Genomic DNA, 12,950 nt, shown 5'->3' with positions numbered 1-12,950 from the left:
CATAGTGTAGCTCTCTTTTTAATATTTTGAGGAATCTCCATACTGTTTTCCAAAGTGGCTGCACCAACTTGCATTCCCACCAACAGTGTAAGAGGGTTCCCCTTTCTCTACATCTTCTCCAACACACGTTGTTTCCTGTCTTGTTAATTTTGGCCTTTCTAACTGGTATAAGGTGGTATCTCAATGTGGTTTTGATTTGAATTTCCCTGGTGTGTATTTTTTATACTAATAGCTCATTTCAGTTCAGATGTTAAATTTTCATCAGAAATATTTAAGGGGCTGGCTGAGTCAGTAGAGCACATGACTCTTAATCTCAGGATTGAGTCTGAGCCCCACATAGGGTATAGAGATTACTCAAAAATGAAATCTCTTTTTTTAAGACTTTATTTATTTGACAGAGAACACAAGTAGGCAGAGAGGCAGGCAGAGAGAGAGAGAAGAAGGGAAGCAGGCTTCCTGCTGAGCAGAGAGCCCAATGTGGGTATCCACCCCAGGACTCTGGAATCATGACCTGAGTCGAAAGCAGAGTTTAACCCACTGAGCCATCCAGGTGCCCCTAAAAATGAAATCTTAAGAAAAAAAAAAAAACTTGATATGTTTTTAGATTTCATAAAATTTAGATTTAAAATCATTGATTCATATACCTCAGTTGTTCCAAGCATACTTAAAAGTTTTCCAACTACTAAAGCAAGTTCTAGATTCTAAACCTAAATTTTAAAATAATTACAATGAAATACAATTAAAAATGCAATACCTCGGTCACATGAGCCACATTTCACCTGCTCATTGACTACCTCGCTGGACAGTGTGGGGCCTAGAGTTGAGAATAGCGCCTCCTCGTCTGATGCCCTTATGGAAAATAAATTCTGGAAATCAGTTCTGCAGGAGTCCCTTTGCAGAAGTAGTGCAGTGACAGACTGGTCAACACAGGCTCTGGAGGCAGACATCCCCAGGGTCAAGTTCAAGTTTGAGTGTGTGTGGCCTCTGGCTTGTTATCTTATTCCTCTGAACTTTCCTTTCCTCGTCGGCAAGATGGCCGTCATCGTACCCACCTCACAGGGTTCATCTGAAGAGACAAGAAATGGTCAGTAAATGTGAACTGATGCAGTAGGTTGCTTCCCTGAGCTGCCATAACTAAGCACCACGAGCTGGGTGCTCTCACAGTTCTGGAGTCTGGGAGTCTGAAATTTAAGTTTCAGCAGAGTCGTGCTCCCTCCAGAGCCTCCCTCCATTGCCCCTTCCAGTTTCTGCTGGCTCCAGTGTTCCTTGGTTTGTGACAGACTCAGCCCATTCCCCCAAGGTCTTCATGCGGCCATCTTCTCTCTGCGTCTCTTTGCATCTTCCCTCCTTATAAGAATGACTTATAATGACTTAGGACCCACGCTAGTGACATCATCCTACCTTGACTGCACCTGCAAAGACCCTGTCTCCAAATAGAAGGTCACATCCACAAGTCTGGGAAGTCAGTCCTTCAATGCATCTTTTTGGGGGAACACAATTCACACCACAAGAGTTAAGATGAGATGATTCATTACCAGCTGTGGGCTGTACGTACACTGTGGTTGACGTGGGTCGTGCCTGACGGCATTTGTCCACTGATGGAAAGACGTTGAGGAATTGTGAGTTTGGGTCAAGTCCAGTTGCCTTCCTCTCTATTATCCCACCAAGCCCTCTGCAGCAGAAGTCATAGAGAATAAATGATTCAAAGCCTCTCCCTACTGTTTTCATTTTACGTTCCTCCACTCCGAAGCTGCTGTGCCTCCTGGTTCCATCTCTCTTTTCACAAGACGGATTGTTTGCTTCCCTTTGCTTTGCTTTTTTGTTTGGTTTTGTGGGCTAGGCGCCTCTGGCTTTTCAAAGGCTTTTACAAATGCGTGCAGCTTTCTCCCTCTTTCTGTGAGTCGTGTTATGGAGTCCAGACCCGCCAACAGAAACAGAGCGCAGCGTGTCATGTTCATGAACGAAACCTTTGATAAATGTTCCTTTTAAGTGTTCGGTTGGATCTCAGCCTAAAAAAACAAAATTGATTGAATGGGACATGATAAAAAAAAAAAGATCTTTTAATTCTATCTGATGAGGAAGGTCGATTGCTCTGTTGCGTAAGGATTTTTTTTTTTTTTTAATTTTAAGTCTCGCCAAATGCTGAACTTGAAGGTAATGGACAAGTTCTTTTTCTTCATTATAAAAATCTCATCTGGGATGCACGCCTCTGTCAGCCTGTGAAAGGACCTCTTACCAACCCCTCCAGATGCCAGCTGAGCACAGTTGTATTTTGCTACATAGTCCAATGTAATTAGGTTAATTAGTCATTTTCATTTAGCTTATTAGAAGGCTAGAAATCCCTTTTCTTCATTTGGAAGATTAAATGGGGCCGTTGTATTCAACCCAGGGCTTCAAAAAAGTGCGTCCCAGACCCAGTCCGGCAGCTGGGGACACTGATCAGAGTGTCATTTGCCCCGTTGAGTGGTGGCACCGAAGGGGGTAATGGGCGTGCAGGAGGGTTAATGGTGGTGCAAGCTGGGAGGAAGATGGGAGCCAGTTCCTCAGCCCAGAGAGAAGTAATTACAGCAGAGGCAGCTTTTCTCAGCCTGTCAAGAGCCCTCCCGCTGGCCACGCAGATGTCAAACTTTATTAACTGAGCATTTTCTAAGTGCTGAGCAGCCTGCGAGGCCCAAGGCATACAAAGCCGCCTAAGAAAGTTCTTGCCCGCAGGGAACTCACCGTCTTGTGAGAGGTGATGGGCAAGTAAACTAGCAAGTGTGATCCAATAATTGTAGGAACCCCGAGAAAGCACCAGGGAGGGTTTTATAGTCTTCAGAGCACTCGTATCTGCATTAGAATATGAGCTACGCAGACAAGGATGACTTGGCCTCATTTTCCAAATAAGAACATCAAAGCCCACAAAGGTGTAAAAACAGTCTCTGAGTCACAAGAGGCTCCTAAGGGGGGCGGGGTGGGGAGGACACTGAGACCAGAGCCTTCACCTCCTGGATCTCCTTTCTCCATCCTGCACTGCTCCCCACCCCTCCTCTCAGTATGGGTGATGCATGTCCCCTAAGTGGCCAGGGTGAAGTCAGGGGGCCATGAACCCCATGGGAAAGAGCACATAAAAACAGGACGTGCGTTCATCTGCTTGGGAAATAAGCCAAGGCAAGCCCAGGTCAAGGGTCTCTCTCTTTCTCCACTTTACCTGCCCCTGGTCACAGGTAAGACTTTTCTCCTGCTTTCTGACACATCCCACAAGCTCCCCTCCCAGACATTGACTCTTGCTGACCCCACCCTACAAGATGTCCCTCCCTTGTCTTTACCTCTGTCTCTGCCCAGCAGAATTCTGTATACCTACTAAGGCCTCCCTCATCTCTTTCTCCTTAACTTAGGACCGCAAGCTCCTTGAAGACATGTGTCCTTTTTTTTTTTTTTGAGATTTTAAATTTATTTATTTATTTTTTCAGCGTAACAGTAGACATGTGTCCTTTTTTGTTTTCCTTTGTATTCCCAAGTACCTGGCATGTAGTAGACATTCAGTAAATGTTGCAGTGAATGAATGAATGCATGCATTCAAGTAACAAGAATGTATTGGGATCCTTAAAATTCATGGCATTGCGGTAGGTGCTTTGGACATAGTCTAGCTTTAAATGTCATTGAAGAGACTAAACTTACAAGCAGAGTTGAGCAGTCATGGAAAGATTTCAGGTAGATGTCCAAGTGACTAATGTTTATGTGGGCACTCTGGAAAAATGGAATGGGAAGAACCCCTACCCAAAAATTGGTTCTGATGTCAAGACTAATGATGCCACACACATACTAAGAGTGTACTAAAGAGTTTATTATTCACATAGTGAGTCTTTCTGGGAGAGTAGGGGAGGTCCCAAGCAGTCTGAAAACGGCTTGAGAGCCAGGGAAGGAGACCACTTGGAGTTTTTTGGTAGTTTAGGATTGGGGCCAGAGTCAGTATTCCGGTACATGGGCGGGAGTTTGCATGCTACAACCTCCCTCCAGCACCAGAGGAGAAAGTACCAATGCTCACTAATCAGCTTGTCCGAGTGTGGAGCAGAAAAGGAAGAGGGAGGGATAAGACTTTAAAGCTGTCAGCAATCAAATATCTAAAAACTGAGTCAGACCCTTTATTGAAGAGATCAACTCTACAAATGATTCCAAGTAGCCCACACAAGGAGGATGGGGAGGCTCTATGTTCTAGGTTGCAGAGGATGAACCTGAGAGAGGTTGCTGATTATGAACAGGACTTTAACAACTTGCAGGAAGGACCCTAACACATACTAATCAGGACCAGCACAAGAACAGGAAGGAGTGGAATTTGGGGGAGGAAAGAAGGAGGACCTGTCTTTCCCATGGTGAAAGCAGAAGAAACAGGGAGTTGAGTTGGCAACGAGTCTGGCACAGTTCCAAGGTTGGCCACAGATACTCTTGGACGCAGGAGTAAGGAAGCAGGACACCCGGTTCACTGGCAGGATCGGAAGGAAGCACTCAATGAAGACATTTGATGTACCAAGTTATGCATTTGAGCTTCATTCTTATGGAAACAGACAACTCAGGAAATGTTGCGTTGGTATTAACACGACGTCAGTGATGCTAGGGACGTCTTGAGAGAGAACTTGACAGGAGTTACCAGTAGAGTGAGTACTGAAAGGAAGGAGTCAGAGACTTAAAAGTTCTGGGCTCCATGACCAGAAATTCATGGCATCCCTTCTTGTACCTCCTTCCAGGCAATACCCAGCAGGCAAGGGCTGCTCAATCTTTATTTACTAAACTTTGCACATTATTGGTCCTGTTTGCCGAAGGTGACTTTATCAAAACCCTCTGCTTTTACCTAGGGGAAAAATCCAAGACTCCAGACAAGAGAATGAATGAGACAGAATTATATCTATACTATTGTCTTGTTCCTTGACCCTACCGCCCCCCCCCAAGCACCATGAAAATTAAAGCTTTCTGGAGAAATTGCATTTCAGAGCAAGATTCCCTTCAATTTCTCAGGCACTTTCATCAATGGAAGGATTCTATAATCTGGATCGGGACATTGAGGGATCTGCCAAAAGCTGGAAAAAGTTTGTGGAATCGGAATGTCCTGAGAAGGAGAAGCTTCCACAGGAGTGGAAGAACAAGACAGCCCTACAGCGTCTCTGCGTGATGAGAGCCATGCGGCCCGACCGGATGACCTACGCCATGCGGTACGGGACATGGGAGAGTGGGGAGCTCCAGGGAAAGCATGGGGCAGTCTCAGTATGGCCCGATGAGCAAAGATGAGCACAAAGGTCAACCCCATAAGGCCTATTGCTATGTGTTTGCCATGTATTTTCTTAATACTTACATGGATGATTTGGAAAGAGGTGCTCATCAATATCAGCCTTATGAAGGATGCTGGGCACACCCGATGTGGTGGGAGATGATGGTACCCAGAGGTTCATCCACAGCAGGAAGAACATCTCTCCCTGATCCTTCCCCTCCCCCTCCTTTTTCTTCTTCTTCCTCTCCTTCTCCTCCTCCTTTTCCTTTTTCTTCTTCCCCTCCCCCCTCCTCCTCCTCCTTCTTTGTCACCACCCTCTTCCTTTTATCCTCTCCCTCTCCCTCTTCTCCTTCCTCTACCCTTCTCCTTCTTCTTCTTCTTCTTCTTCTTCTTCTTCTTCTTCTTCTTCTTCTTCTTCTTCTTCTTCTTCTTCTTCTTCTTCTTCTTCTTCTTCTCCTTCTTCTTCTTCTCTTCCTCTCCCTCTTCCCCCTCTTCCTCCTCCCAATTTTTCTTCCTCTTCCTCCTCCTCTGCCTCCTCCTCTTTCTTCTTCTTCTACTTTCTTCTTCCTTTTGCCTTCTTCCTTCTTTCTTCTTCTCCTTCTTCTTCTTCTCCCGATAATAGCTGTCGTACTGGGTGTGAAGTAGTATCTCATTGTGGTTTGATTTGTATTTTCCTAATGACTAATGACAATGAACATCTTTTCACATGAAAAAAAAAGAGGAAGAGCATCTCTCTGACCACAAATAAGGGAGAGAGAAGGAGCAGAGGCTGTAGCTGAGGTGGTAGAAGGATGACAGGAAACTGAGGAGGATCTTGTGTGATGGCGTCTCTTTTCTCTGAGAAGTTGGGAGCGAGGTCATCAGGGGAGTCTGTGTGCCAGAGGCGGTGGCAGTGTTGGAATTTAAGGAGGATGCAGAGTTTGAAATGGAGTCTGTGACAAGTGGAGAGAAGGCCAACCAGGGGAACCCAAACAGTCCAAGCAGCACTGAGGGCTCCTCTAGTTAAAATCCTGTGTGTGTAATGGCACCAGTCTTTACCGTTGAGTGGTTCTCCACAGCAACATCCAACAGCCCAGGTTGTAGATGCAGTTCAGTAGGTCTGGAGCATAGCTCAGTTCGAGGTAAGGGTTAGGCAAGGGGCAGGGGTAGGGGGATGAGGATATTGACTAGATAATGATTGGACATCAAGGTGCGTACAGTCTATGGGGACTGAGAGCAGATTAGCAGCTGCCTGGGGCTGGATGGTGGGAATAGGAGTTCTTCAAGTAGGCAGGAGTAATCTTATTTGGCATGACGAAATGTGTTGTAAAACTGGATTATGGTGAAGGCTGTATAATTCAGTAAATTTATCAAAAATTAATGAATGGCATGCTTAAAATAGATCGGTTTTATAGTATGTGAATTGTACCTCAAGAAGTTTTTGGTTGGTTTGTTTGTTTAAGGTTATAGGCCATGGAATCTACACTGGATAGGAAAGAAGTGAAGAGAGTAAGGGGATGATTTTATTTTATTTGATTGATTGATTTTAATTTTTTTAAGAGAAAAAGCATATGCAGGAAAGGGGGGAAGGGACAGAGGGAATGAGAGAGAGAATCTTAAGCAGGCTCCACACTCAACATGAAGCCTTATGCTGAGGTCATGACCTGTGCCAAAATCAAGATTCAGATGCTTAACCGACTAAGCCACCCAGATGCCCCAAGTAAGGGAAAGATTTTTTTTTTTTTTAAAGAAAACAGGGAGGACAAAAAAAAAATAAAAATCTTTTAAAAAAATGCTGAAAATCCTACATCGGTCTTGGCACCAGACCAGGCAAATCAGAGGTGGAGTAAGGGTCCGTTGCTGAATTGCTGGTAAAAGGCTTTAGTCAGAGGGTGGGCTGTTCTCAGTTAAGGTTTCAGATGTAGAAAAAGCCCTCAAGTGATGACAAGGATGAGGTGTGACCATGAAATCAGGTGGCTGAATGGGGGAAGAAATGAAGATTAAGAATCAGGACGATTATCCACATGGATGTCGACGTCGCTCGGGCTGGTGAAGACACAGTCCATGAGTCAAGGTTTCAGGGAAGGACTAGAGTGACTAGAGGAACAGTAAGTGACATCAATGTGTAGGGGTCGTGGGAATGCGGCCAGAGGAATGGGGTGTCCACGGACCCCCCAAGTATGGGAAGTCATGGTTTAGAAACAGCAGTCATCAGTGAGGAAGACTGGGATCCCACCTCTCAGTCCTGAGGTAGGTCAGAGGCAGGAGAATGAGCCCAATGGATGAGACCACAGAGAGAATAGTGTCCTTGGGGAAACGTTAAGGCCAAGAGTTGGGCCCGATGACCAGTAAGTGGTTACAACCGCAAGGCTGGTTTGTCATAACATGGGACAGTCTGGAAAGGAACACTGGCAAGTGGAATAAGATGAAACAGATGGTGATAGAAGCAGGAGAGCATAGGAAGGTGGAGAGCCTTAAATCTTGAGCGGGGAAGGAGGACCACAGGATGTAGAAGGCGGAGGATGCAGCTGGGCCTGCAACCTTCTAGAAAGCATTGATCCTGGCCATCTTCCAGAAGATGGTGGTGAAGGGACAGGACACCCAGGCTTCCCAGAGGAGTCGGGCGTGGTGTGGACGGATGGGGATTCAGAACAAGCCCTGATCTAGGACAGCAGGCAGGCAGGAACAGCATAGCTTCTAAGTGTCAACTTAACTAGGGAACTGGAAGTTGGCCGCAGCTCTGTAACTACCAAGCCCATGACCTTGAGTACATCCTGCCAGGTCTGTAGGCCTCCCTGTCTCCAGCATCACAGGTCTGTGACAGATACACATGCATGTGCTTCTTTTCCGGCAGAGATTTTATTGAGGAGAAGTTGGGAAGCCAGTACGTGGCAGGAAGAGCACCAGACTTCTCGACCTCGTTTGAGGAATCAGGGCCAGCCACACCAGTGTTTTTCATCTTGTCTCCAGGGGTGGACCCTCTGAAAGACGTGGAGAATCAAGGTGAGAAATCGTCCTCTTGGAGCTGAGGCTGCCCCAGCCCCATGAACTTTCACTCCTTACATCCGTTGGTCTCTCTTTTCCTGGCTCAAATCTCAGTACGCAGTACCCAGGATTTGCTAACAGAGAGAAGTCAGGGTCATGACTGAGCCAACACTAGGGGATCTTCCCTGGAGGGGGGACCATCCAGGGCAGTGCATGGAAGAGTCCCTGCTAGCAATTTTACCCGGAGACCTTGTCCTACCACCCACCCACCCACCCGCTCCCCCTTGCTTTGGCTGGAGTGGTCTTTCTTCAAGGCTCCTACCGCCCTGAGAATAAGGTCCAAACTCCTTAACGTGTCTCACAGGGAACTTCATCCTCCCGTCCCTCCCTCTTTCTCCATCCTCCTTTCCATTAGTAGTTGCCTATTGCTGCTGTAATGAATTACTGCAAATCTAGAGGCTTAAAATAACACGAACGTATTCTTGTACAGTCCTAGAGATCCGAAATCATAAATGGGTCTTACTGCCTCCCTCTTTTCCTTAGAAAGACTCCTGTGATTATACTGGGCCCACTTAGATAATCCAGGATAAGCTCCCCATCTTGAGGCCCTATATTTACTCACACTACAGAGTCCCCTTTGCCCTGTAAAGTCCTATGTTCATAGGTCCTGAGGATTAGGACATGGACATCTTTGAGGATCTACCATTCTGCCTACATTCCCATAATCCCCCTTTTTGCATTCTACATGGCACCCATTCTCCCATGCCTGCTGTGTCCCCTCCTGAATCCCCCTACCAGACCAGCTTCTATTCATCCTTCAGATCCTGATTTCAAGTCACCACCTCCAGGAAGCCCTACTGAATTCCAAGATTCTAGGTTCCCCTCCCATGTTCTCGTGGAGCACCCTTCTTTATGTCCATCACCTTATAATTGTCTAATGACCACTGTGTCTTCCTAAGAGAGTGAGAGCTCCTTGGGAACAGGTGTCCTTATCACCAGGATATCCCTAGTTCCTAAAACTGTGATGGGTACTCAAGAAATAGATACATTAAATGAAGGAATGAGCAAGTGAATGACAAAACTATAACCCTGGCAAAACGACAACATTTCATGAAGTTAAATAAAGACCTGACAGGTCAGAGCCCAGGCCATACAGCTCCAAGAGCAGTTTCTTCATTATGCAATGCAAGCACTCCACAGCATATGCCTGGTGCTGGGGGGTCATTGAGATGAAGCTGACTCGATCCTAAAAAATGGATAAGACTAGCATGCTGGGGGCACCTGGGTGGCTCAGTGGGTTAAGCCTCTGCCTTCAGCTCAGGTCATGATCTCAGGGTCCTGGGATCGAGTCCCATGTCAAGCTCTCTGCTCAGCAGGGAGCCTGCTTCCCCCTCTCTCTCTGCCTGCCTCTCTGCCTACTTGTGATCTCTGTCTAATAAATAAATAAAATCTTTAAATAATAATAATAATAAAGTATGGATAATAAAGAATTCAAAATGAAAAGCAAGTTCTCAGCTCCAGCCAGCCCTCCCCATACCACCCCTTTTCCAGACACTTGTGTGTTTTGGGGGTTTTTTTGGGTTTCTTGTGGGGTTTTGTTTTTGTTTTTGTTTTTGCCAATTTCTGAATTTAGTCCTCCTCGTGGTTCCTGCTCTATTTCCTACTAATCTTGCATCCCTAGTTGTTTTTTTTTTTTAAGATTTATTTATTTATTTTAGAGAGAGAGCATGAGGGGGTGGGAGGGGGGAGAGGGAGAGAATCTCAGGCAGACTCCATGCCTAGCACAGAGCCAGTACGGGGCTCGATCTCATGACCCTCAGATCAGGACCTGAGCTGAAGCCCAAAGGAACTTTCTTAACTGGCTGAGCCACCCAAGGCACCCCTTTTATCACTAGTTTTAAATTGATCAGTTCTAGATATCTATTTATATTCCCTGATATAAAAAATAAGAGTTTCACTCCAACTATTGCCCACTAAGACTGGCCACTTCTACCACATTTTTAACAGCTTTACTGAGACATAATTCATATGTAGTATGATTCACCCATTTCACGTATACGATTCAGTTTGCTAATATTTTCACAAGGCTATGTGACCATCACCACTATCTAATTTTAGCAAATTTGTGTCTCTCCCTGCACCAGAAAAATCCTACATCTCTTAGTGAGTACTCCCTATCTCATCCCATGTCTTCCCTAGCCCACCACCGATTTACTTTCTGTCTCTAAGGATTTGCCTGTTCTGGACATTTTCTGTAAGTGAAATCATATGTTATGAGGTCTCTCATTGATGGCTTGTTTTACCTAGCATAATATTTTCAAGGTTCATCCAAGTTACAGCTATAGCTTATACCATTCCTTTTTCATGGCTGGATAATAGTCCCTGTAGATCAATCAAGCAAGTATTCATTTAACAATCATTAAGTCTTCTAACCCAACACTATAGAATGTCTTCCCATTTATTAAGATCTTCTGTAATTTCTATTATTACTATTGTATAGTTTGGGGTGTATAAAGTGTTGCATTTCTTTTTTTTTAATTGAAGTATGATTAACAGAAAGTGTTACGTTAGTTTCAGGTGTAAAATACAATGATTCCACATTTCTCTACAATACTCAGTGCTCGTCTCAGTAAGTGTACTCTTAACCCTCTTGGATTTCTTGAGTTCAGTTCATTCCCGAGTAATTTATTCTTTTTGATTCTGTTGTAAGGTGGGATTATTCCTTAATTTCATTCTTGGAATGGTCACTGCTAGTGACTTTTGTACATTTTTGAATATTGGTCTCCTATCCCGCAACCTTGCTGAACATGTTTATTAGTTCCAATAATTTTTCTGAATTCCTTAGGTTTTTTGCAGATACAAGTTTAGGTGATCTATAAAAAGATAGTTTTACTTCTTCCTTTCCAAACTGGATGGCCTTTTATTTCTTCTTCTCACCTACTTGACCTGGCTAAAATTTATAACACAATATTAGGTAGAAATGGCAAGCTTGGACATCCTGGGCCTATTCTAGATCTTTGAGGAAAATCATTCAGTTTTCACTATTAAATATGATGTTAGCTGCAGGTTTTTTATAGATACCCTTCATCAGATTGAGCAAGTTTTTCTAGTTTGATGAGTTTTTTTCCTTTATCATGAAAAGGTGTTGGATTCTGTCAAATGCTTTTTCCATATCCTTTGAGATGATATCATTTTTGTCCTTTATTCTATTGATATATTACATTAATTGATTTTGGGAAGTTAAAGTAACCTCGCATTCCTCAGATCTCACTGATCCTGCTGTATAATCATTTTATATATTGCTAGACTCAATTTGCTAATGTTTCTTTGAGGATTTTTACATATATATTCATAAAAGATAATGACCTAGTGTTTTCTTTCCTTGTGATGTCTTTGTTTGCGGTATGAGGGAAAAATTAGTAACCTATACATGAGAATGATTTGGGAAGTGTTCCTTCCTCTTCTATTTTTTGGAAGATTTTGTGAAAGATTGATATTAATTCTTCATGGATGATAGAATTCATGGTGAATTCAGGATCCCTGGTCAACGGGGAGTCTGCTTCCTCCTCTATCCTACCACCTGCTCTGCTCTCTCTCTCTCTCTCTCTCAAATAAATAAATAAACAAATCTTTTTTTTTTAATGTTTACTTATGGGGTGCCTGGGTGGATCCGTGCTTCTTAGCATCTGTCTTCAGCTCAGGTCATGATCCCAGAGTCCTGGGGTCAAGCCCCACATTGGGCTTCCTGCCTAGTGGGGACCCCGCTTCTCCCTCTCCCTCTTGTGCTCCCCCTGCTTGTGCTCTCTCTCTCTCTCTGACCCTCTCACTCTCTCATAAATAAATAAAATCTTTTTTTAAAAAATTCTATTTCCTCTGTTGGCTGTGTTAACTTTTAAACAATGTTAGTGAAACTTAATATTTTATTTTGTGAACTCTAGATCATTTCTTTTGACTTCCCTCTCCGTAAGCTGAGACTTCAGTTTTCCAACTTAATTCACTGTGCTTTTTCCACAGACAAGGACGAATATATATTCATTCTATTCTGTTACCATCATTAATGTTATTCATGCCTAGTGCCTAGTCTATGAGTTAACTGTAATATCTGAAAACCAATAGCATTTATGTCATAATTAATTTACACATATTAGTCACCAAAGAGGCAAGCAAATACGCTGGGATTACATTTCCTTCTTTGTGGATCCAATGTCCTCATCTCTAGGGGACTGTCAGAGAAGAATGTTCTCAGCACTGAGTTTCAAAGTCATATCAAATTTCAGTTTGCTTCACGTAAATGATGATTTTCTTGGATAGCTTTATGTTCTTCCTGGAGTTTCTGAGTGTCTTTTCCTTGTTCTTGGGAGAAGAAACAAATGCCCCCTCTGCCGTTATCATGGCTTCATACCCCTATTAATCATGTATGTTGTCTAGAATCCACGTTATCCTCCTTGAGAATGTTCCACCCAGAGCCCACTTACGTTCTGTTCTAAAATAGATAACTTGCACGTTAGCCACCGGGGGACTTACTCTCTCTCTGTTCTAGTCAAATACTATCACTTGGGGATCCTGTATCTTTTTTTTTAATATATTTTTTTAATTAATTTATTTATTTTTATTTGCTTATTTACAGCATAACAGTGTTCATTGTTTTGGCATCACACCCAGTGCTCCATGCAGTACGTGCCCTCCCTATTACCCACCACCTGGTTCCTCAACCTCCCACCCCACCCCACCCCCTCCCGCCGCC

The 12,950-nt window shown here is 44.0% G+C and overlaps 1 protein-coding gene across 1 annotated transcript in view; it reads left to right on the top strand.

Moving 5' to 3' along the window:
• The window catches only part of DNAH9 (dynein axonemal heavy chain 9), a 326,713-nt gene that overhangs the window by 261,360 nt on the left and 52,403 nt on the right, over nt 1–12,950 (top strand). Inside the window, 2 exon segments of the mRNA XM_045984493.1 lie at nt 4,993–5,186; nt 8,076–8,224. Of these exon segments, the coding sequence (XP_045840449.1) occupies nt 4,993–5,186; nt 8,076–8,224 (343 nt within the window).

The sequence above is a fragment of the Meles meles genome, chromosome 18, assembly GCF_922984935.1.
Source record: "Meles meles chromosome 18, mMelMel3.1 paternal haplotype, whole genome shotgun sequence".
NCBI lineage: Eukaryota > Metazoa > Chordata > Mammalia > Carnivora > Mustelidae > Meles > Meles meles.
Note: the sequence above shows the minus strand (reverse complement) of the source record. Positions and strands in the feature narration are given on the sequence as shown.